The 8,924-nt window shown below is 42.7% G+C and overlaps 1 protein-coding gene across 1 annotated transcript; it reads left to right on the forward strand.

Annotated features, from left to right (window-relative positions):
* The first annotated feature begins 412 nt into the window (after positions 1-412).
* LOC138812229 (intelectin-1a-like) lies at positions 413-8,384 on the forward strand. Its single transcript, XM_070000262.1, has 8 exons — positions 413-504; positions 665-725; positions 1,444-1,542; positions 2,444-2,691; positions 3,673-3,831; positions 4,226-4,346; positions 6,604-6,707; positions 8,107-8,384. The coding sequence occupies exons 2-8, from the start codon at positions 665-667 to the stop codon at positions 8,254-8,256; spliced, it is 942 nt and encodes a 313-aa protein (XP_069856363.1). The 5' UTR covers positions 413-504; the 3' UTR covers positions 8,257-8,384.
* Positions 8,385-8,924: the final 540 nt, after the last annotated feature.

Here is an 8,924-nt window from a genome sequence, read left to right on the forward strand (position 1 = left end):
GAGGAATTGAACCCAGGGCCTCATGCATGCAAGGCAGGCACTCTACCACTGAGCCACCTTCTAAGCCCTCCTACATTGTTTTAGATGTTGAATTTTTTTAAAAAAAGTTATTACTCAGTAGGAAAGACATAAAAACTTGAATCAATATCAATTCTTGCTAGTCTTCTCATTTCTTTTCTTTTTCAAAAGAACAGTGATTCATAAAATCCCCAAATCTGGGAGCAATTTTAGTAGATGAACTTTATTATTTATCCTTTACAACCTGCTAATTTCACAAATCATCATTGTATAAAGAACTTTTCCTGTAATAACCAGAAATCTCACCTCCACTGGGCATTGTGCCAGGGGAAGGTGGGGCTGGAAGCCTGGTCTGTGTCGCCTGAGCTCACTCCATAAAAGGATCAAAGCCTCACCCTACATCTGAAGCCTCTTCAGAGAAACCTTCCAGCCTTCACTGAACAGACAGCTTTCAATACCTGGTGTGGTGGGAAGGAGTTGCTCTCTGTGAGTTAGGGGAATGATGATTTCCACTCAGATCTGGTTTAGGTCCCAGAGATGTGTGGAATTAAAGTCAAGGGGACTTTGAGTCTTTGCAAGGCTGTACTAAGGTGAGGCCAAGGATACAGAGAAAAATAGCAGTGACCTTCATTTTGCTTTTCTTTAGATGATGACTCAGCTGGGCTTCCTACTGTTTCTCATTGTGTCCACCGAATGGTGTAGTGCAGGTGAGTTCCCAGGAGCCCAGTTCTCCCAGGTCATTTTTAGGGTTCAAAAACATTAGAATTAGGTTGCATTGCCTTGGGATCCTGGTCTCTCCATAAACAGAGGCTGCCTTGAATGAAGGTTGAGTGCTTATTTCTGTCTCTTGAAGGATTTACCTGTAGCAGTGAGCATTGCTAATGTATGCCTTGTCTCCAGGCCTGTGTCTTGATGTGAAACTGTGACACATTTTTTCCTATTGATAAATAGGAATATAAATAATATATAATATATATACAATATATAATAATATAATAAATAGATTATTCTCTAAGAATAATCTAGGACCTCATCCTGGCTAGAAGTCCTTCTGTGAAGTAGACAGCCCATTCCAGACCTCCCTGCCTCCAGTTAGGATTCTTATTTCTCCATTCTTCAGGGTTCTTTTGTGCTCTTAAGTTTACCATTATTTGTGTCAGATGATTTCCTGTTGACTTGTGAACAACTCTCTCCAGAGATAGGCTCTTAGGGAGAGGTTTGGTTTGGTTGAATGTCCAGAACCTAGCACGGCATAAAGCATTGTGGGGAAGGTAGCACAAGCCTGTATCCAGTGCTGGCTGGGTCAGATAGGATTCTCACGGATTTCAACCCAGCAGTAAGGCTCTGCCCCCATAGGAGAGTGAGCTTGGAATTAGTGATAGGGGAAAACCCAGTAATGATAATAAAACTCTGCTTATTTTCCAGCTGAGGGCAATACTGATCCTGAGGTCCAGACCTATCCTTCCTGGTCTTCATTGCCCAGAAGCTGCAAGGAAATCAAACAGAAGCAGCATAACGCCCCTGGTGAGTGAGTGAGGCAGCATTTAAAGGATCCAGTAGGTCATCATCTCTGAGAGGCTTTAAGAAAGCTACCATGGAATTTTTTTTTGAGATTTAAAAATTATCTTTAAGAACTTGTACAATGGAGTTGCCATTTAACAAAGGAGTTTATGCATATAATATATCTTAATCCATCAAACAGTAAAATGTGTATTGTGCAGCCATCAACACCATCTTCAGAAATTTTTTGTTACCCCAAATAGAAACTCCATAGCCACTATGCAATGAATTCATATTCTCCCTATCTCCAGTCCCTGGTAACTGCTAGTCAATGTTCAGTCTTTATTAATTCACCTCTTTTAGTTGCTTCATCTATTGTGTCTATCTTATTTCACTTAGGGTAATTATAACTGTTTCCAAATCTTTTACTATGGATAATGGATTCTCTTTTATCCTTTGCTTATTTATCTAAATCTTATATATAGGCATAAACAACATGTATTATATATACTGTATGTATACACACATAATGCTTTGCTCATTCATCTATTGAGGAATACTTGCTTTTGTCTGTGGGTCCTGTGACTAATGCTGCAATGAACATTAATTAGTGATAAAAATTAATCAGAATCCTGACTTTCAGTTCTTTTAGATAAAAGTGGGATTGCTTGGTCATCTAAGAATCCAAACTGAGCTTTATAAAAATTGCCACAGTGAGTTTGGGTAATTATATGTCTTGCCTTTGTCTCAGGGGCATGGTCTTCTGAGTGCAGGGAAAATCTAGTACTCCCAGAGACATAGTGACAGAACTCAGTCAAGGAGGCATTCACGCCATATTTCTAGTTCCTAGATGTGCTCTGGTTTTGGGGATGAGATGGACCAGAAACCTGCAGACAGGGAGGCTCTGGGCTGGCTCTCTCCACAGATGGCCTGTACTTCCTCCGCACCAGCAATAGCATCATCTACCAGACCTTCTGTGATATGACCACGGGAGGCGGTGGCTGGACCCTGGTGGCCAGTATACATGAAAACTTCATGGCGGGAAAGTGCACAGCTGGTGATCGCTGGTCCAGTCAGCAGGGCAACAGAGCAGACTACCCAGAGGGAGATGGCAACTGGGCCAACTACAACACCTTTGGGTCTGCAGAGGGAGCCACAAGCGATGACTACAAGGTTGGTGCGAGCCTCTACCCAGCTGGACAAGTGTGAGGACTTGAGTGTGGCTGGGCCACCAGCATGTAGGAGGGAGGGTTGGCAGGAAGAGGATGAAGATGTGGCAGAAGCAATTAAGCAAAATTAAATTAATAGACTTTGCCAGAGAACCACTCAGACATACAGGTACACAGAACAAAGAAAGATGTATTGTCGGGAGAAGGGGCTAGCAAGACTCCTTCTCACATGGGAGGAATGAGAAGAAGCACCGGTTATTGTCTGGGGTGACCTATATAACCTAGGGGGTTTAGGAGAGGCTAGATGGGGCTAGAAGGGACTAGGAGGTGAAGACCCTAGTGTGGATGTGTTCACCAGGGGCTTCATTATGGCATGCTAGGATTTATGGCTTCTGCCCAAATAGTAGATAAGGGGTCCTGCAACTGTCCAGACCTGAAGGTCACTCTGAGGGGCTCTTGCTGCCTTATATGGTGGTAGCTGCCCCAGAGAAGTGCCATCCCAAGGTAAAGGGGGCTGGAGGCTGATTATTTACTGCCTTTACTACATGGGCCTAGTGTTGCCTAGGAAGGGAGCATGCTAAGCTGTGGAGAAGGGGCTATGGGAAGGGACTAATTTTGCTAACAAGTATAGATCTTGAATCTCACCTTCTTCCCAAGGGGTGGTGGGGAACTATCATCTGCTGAAAGTGGAGATGTCTTCGAGTAGCTAGTTTTATGCCCATAGCAAGCTCTATTGTTGATGTTTTGTCTCATGGAGCTTCATTTCTGAGTCCCTCAGTAACTTTTTAGAACCAGGCTGATGTGTGTATCCAGCAGAACAGACAAAGTGGTAGGACAACCAATTATATCTATTGCATCTGTTATATCTATTGAATGTAATCTAAATTTGACAGTAAAACTTTTAGAGAAGCGAAAGCAGAGGAGTAGAAAGTGGTTTAGAGTGTTGGTGATGCACAACCAAAGACTTATGTTGATTGATTTCCAGAACCCTGGCTACTTTGACATCCAGGCCCAGGACCTGGGCATCTGGCATGTGCCCAACAAGACTCCCCTGCAGAACTGGAGGAACAGCTCCCTGCTGAGGTACCGCACCTTCAGTGGATTCTTCCTGCATCTGGGACACAATTTGTTTGGACTCTACCAGGTACATGAGGATGCTCTCTGGGATGTTTTTCATGGGTGTAGGTGGGCCAGGTGCCGTCTTTCCATGCATCTTTCTTCCATGTTTCTCCTAATCATACTTGTTGATGATTCCATTTCATTTTTGGGGGAAATTCTGTGCCAGGAAAGGCAAGAGAAAGATAAAGTAGTGGGAAAAAGGAGGAGAGGGAAATGGAAAGAATAAAGACTGAGGAAAGATGAGGGAGGGTGAGCTAAAGAGGCTGAATGTGTATGAGAAGTGCAGCAAAAGAAGAAGATTCTTCATTAACTGGTTTTGACATAAGTTGCTGAGGCAACATCATCTCTCTATGAACAGCAGCATCCCGAGGAGAGCCACATCTACTGTCCCTACTGAGTACTTCTTTGGTTCCTTGTAGAGATTCCCAGTGAAATATGGAATAGGGAGGTGTTGGACTGACAATGGCCCAGCGATACCCGTGGTCTATGATTTTGGTGATGCCCAGAAAACAGCAGCTTATTACTCACCCCTTGGAAAAAGTAAGTCCTTAGTCTACTGAATTGTTCATAAGATAGTTCATAATTTCAGTTATAATAGATAGTAGTTATCACTCTTCTATGAATGTTATATGTATGGTGTCATTTAATTTGCATGACTGCTCTTGATCTCTGAAGAACTGTCAGCCCATTTTAAGATTAGGAACTGAAGTGCTGAAGGTCAGGATCAGGTCTGAGGTTACTGGGCATATACATAAGAGAGTCAGTATTTGGACTGGGGACATTTAGTCCAGACTTTACTCCTGAGATTTCCATTATCATTCCCTTAGTACCTTTTTAGGACCAAGCCAGAGTCATGTGCATGACTGGGGCCTGAACTCTGGGCCTGGGCGCTGTCCCTGGGCTCTTCAGCTCAAGGCGAGCACTCTACCACTTGAGCAACTGCGCCACTTCTGGTTTTCTAATGGTTTACTGGAGATAAGAGTCTCCCGGACTTTCCTCCTTGATCTGGCTTTGAACTGCAATCCTTAGATCTCAGCCTCCTGAGTAGCTAGGATTACAGGCATGAGCCACCGGCATCCAGCTGACAGGACAGTTTTATTACAAAACGACATATATAATTATATTATATTATATTAATTATGTATTTTTATATATTATCTTCAAGTAGTTGCAATTTAACATGTCAGTTTATTTTTATTTATTTATTTTTTTGTCGGTCGTGGGGTTGAACTCTGGGCTTGGGTGCTATCCCTCAGCTCTTCAGCTCAAGGTGAGCACTCTACCACTTGAGCCATAGCACCACTTCTGGTTTTCTAGTGGTTTACTGGAGATAAGAGTCTCACAGAGTTTCCTGCACAGGCTGGCTTTGAACCTCAATCCTCAGATCTCAGCCTCCTGAGTAGCTAGGATTACAGGCCTGAGCCACCGGAGCCCGGATAACACGTCCGTTTATGAGTGTAGTGATCTTGATCAAGTGCCACTCCTTCCATTGTTGAAAGTTTTTTATGTTTGTTTAATTTAAATCTAAGTTTGGCAGAATATCCTTGATAGAGACCGAATCTCTGCTGTACAATTCAAAGCTTTTATTACTAACATTTGGGATGTGGGACTTTAATAAAAAAGAGAGCCAGAAACATGTGAACAAGGATAGAGTGAATACCCTTGCCAGTTGCTTCAACTGTTCCTTCGGGATGTTCAGCAATGATTTGCTTGTGTTGAATTTCTTCCTTCAATCATTTGGTGGTCTGTGGCCCTCTGTAAGGACCAGGTCTCAGGCTCTTGGGGTGGGAAAATGCTAACTTTGACCTATTTGAACAGGGACAGTACACTTATTGGCCACAGTGGTGATGGGCTCTACCACTGTATCTGATTCTTGGACCTGAGTTGATCCTGCCATGGATAGTTTTTGGAAAGTTATTTTTTATTTTATTTCATTTTTTTGTGTTGCATGTTTTTTTTTATTGTGAAAATACTGTACAGAGGGGTTACAATTACATGGGCAAGATAATGAGTACATTTCTTATCAAGCATTGTAGCATCCTCCTTTGTTTCCCCTTCCTATCCCTTCCCATCCCTTCCCATCCCCCCTCCAATCCTCCCCCCGTCCAAAGTTGTAAAGTTCATTTTTGACATAATGACTTGTATATCTCATTGTTGCAATGGGTCCACCTGTATCCCTATTTAAATGATTTGGTTTTTCCCTCCCCCTCCACAAATTATACCAAGATCAAATACAGTGAAAGCAGGGGTTATACCATGGGGTAGGGACATACAAAGCAACAAAAAATAATCTTATAAATGTGTTAGAAACAATCGCATGAAAGAAAAAAAAATTTGAGTACATATCTTAGGGTTCATTTTCTTAACATCAACCTATCTGACCTTTTCTGCTAGATGGAAAGTTAGTTTTTGAAACTTAATTAATTATTTATGTGGAATCAAGGAATTGAACCCAGGGCATCCTGCATGATAGCTGAGTACTCTGCCACTAAGCCACATTCCCAGCCCCAAGAACAGTTGTTTCTCACATGTTCATTGATTGCTGTTTTTTGTTGTTGTTGTTGTTGTTGTTGTTTTGCCGGTCGTGGGGCCTGTACTTTGGGCCTGGGCGCTGTCCCTCAGCTCTTCAGCTCAAGGCTAGCGCTCTACCACTTGAGCCACAGTGCCACCTCCGGCTTTTTCTGCTTATGTGGTGCTGAGGAATCGAACCCAGGGCCTCATGCATGCAAGGCAAGCACTCTACCACTGAGCCACCTTCCCAGACCATTGATTGCTGTTTTCTGTCTTTTGTTTTCAGATGAATTCACTGCAGGATTTGTCCAGTTCAGAGTATTTAATAATGAAAGAGCAGCCAATGCCTTGTGTGCTGGAATCAGAGTCACAGGATGTAATACTGAATTTGTGAGTATTTGTGGGGACCAAAGAGACCTATGAATAATGTTGAGGTCATTATTGGTGTGTGTGTGTGTGTGTGTGTGTGTGTGTGTGTGTGTGTGTGTGTGTGTGTGTGTGTGTGTGTGTGTGTGTGTGTGTGTATGGTATGACTGTGGTGTCAATGTGTATATGTGGGTGCACCACAGTGTGACCTTATCCCTTGATAGGTTTCAGGAAAAGGAGCTATAGGAACTACTGCCCAGCATCTAAGGTTGAGGCTTCAAACACACGGTTGTGATTTTCCCAGCCTTTGTGATAGAACACTGGGGTGCCTGGAGGTAGGGTGGGGCTTGTGTTCAATAACAGCCTGTGGAAGACTTGAGGGGTTGAGAAGGCCTGTAGAACAGCAGCACTACCAGTCTGTACCTGAGTTGTTCAGTGTTCAGAGTAAAATTTGTCCTTCACAGCCTTGTTTAGGGCTTACTTACATGCATTTATCAGCATGTATCCCCTTTGTTAAATGATATATGGGTGTAATTATCTTTTGGTCATGTGAGGTCTGAAGTGCAGGTGGCAGCTTTTGGGGTCTGCAGCCTAAGAAATACTTGGAGATATTAAGGCCATCCATAATTTGTTACTAGCTGAAGCCAAAGAGGGCTACCCAGTCTTTAAGGGAGAGGGAGATGTGACCCTTCCTAGAGAGTAGCACTTAAGGAATATGTGAAGGAAGAGTCCAGCCAGGGAAACTGAGAATGGGTGTTCAGAAAAGTTGAAGGAAAGTCAGGAGGAGAAAGCATATCACTAAAGCTATGAGAAGAGAGATTTTAATGGAGGCATAGATCAATACCATGGATGGAGAGTCAGATGAGGACCAAAGATTCCTTTGGATTTGGCCATTCAGATGACTCTGGGCCACCAGCTACATTAGTCAGATTTTCATCACCATGACAAATACTTGAAAAAACAACTATAAGAGGGATTGGTGCATGGTTTTCATGGTTTCTGTTTATGGTCAGTAGGTTCCATAGCTTTTAGGCTATGACAAGGGAGAAATACCATTTTATAAGGGCAATGGAGAACCAATACTACTTCCCTCATGGTGGCCAGGAAACTGGGAAAGAGAAAGGAACAAGCCAGGGCAAGATACCCTTCAGAACATATCCATAGGATCAGCCCATCTTCCACAGTTCACCACCTCCCACATCCCCATGTGTTATTGGTGGATCTCTATTTAAATTTGAAGCTATCAATGGATTAACTTATTGATGAGTATTCCTGCTGATCCAGTCACTTGCTCCAAGACCCATAACTTGCTAGCATTGGGTACTAAGACTTTCATTCATGAGCCTTTGGAGAGGTTAATTCATATCAAAACCGTAACATCATCATATCTGACATTAGCACTTCCTCTTCTCTTCTTTTCCAGCACTGCATTGGTGGAGGAGGATATTTCCCAGAGGGCAATCCCCGGCAGTGTGGAGACTTTGCTTTTGATTGGAATGGATATGGAACTCACACTGGTTGGAGCAGCAGCCAGGAAATAAGTGAGGCAGCTGTGCTTCTATTCTATCGCTGAGGGCTTTGTGGTATGGGGCCTAGATCTTCTCTCCAAGTGTGGAGTCTCAAGGATGGAAACAACTTACTTAGAAATTACAATGTTAAGGAGAGAGACAAGGAGAATAAGTAAATCATGTTCATTTTCAAGGTTGTGTTTTTATGGATTCTTTTCATGCAAGAGGAAAGCACTGCAGTAGAATTCAAAAGAATCTAGTGTCTTTCCTGATTTTATTTCACCTTTTTCACTTGAAATTTTAGGGTTTTAGGAATTCTGACAGAGTAATACACCAACCCCCACTCACTCTCAGGTGGCCCCTTAAAACAGCCAGAGGAATAAAGTGTGGGGGAAGAGACATTTTATCCTACCATTTCTCTACTCACACATATGAACAATTTATATCTTCAACATGGAGATTTAAAGCAGAGAAGATTCTCTTTTTGGGGTACCAAAGAAGAAAAAGCCAATATATGTATATGCTACCTTGTAGCCTTGGTGAATGGGGCATTCTCCAATGGCAAATAGGGCTTGTTGGTCTATTGTGATGGCCACTCTCTGGACTTCAGTGGTTTGTTCAAAAGGAATCAAATGCTAAATAATTTCTATTGTCTTTTTTTTTTTTTTGTCAGTGGTGGGGCTTGAACTCTGGGTCTGGGCACTGTCCTTCAGCTCTTCAGCTCAAGACTAGT

The sequence above is a fragment of the Dipodomys merriami genome, unplaced genomic scaffold (genome assembly GCF_024711535.1).
Source record: "Dipodomys merriami isolate MVZ:Mamm:240054 unplaced genomic scaffold, mDipMer1.0.p SCAF_56, whole genome shotgun sequence".
Taxonomy (NCBI): Eukaryota; Metazoa; Chordata; class Mammalia; order Rodentia; family Heteromyidae; genus Dipodomys; species Dipodomys merriami.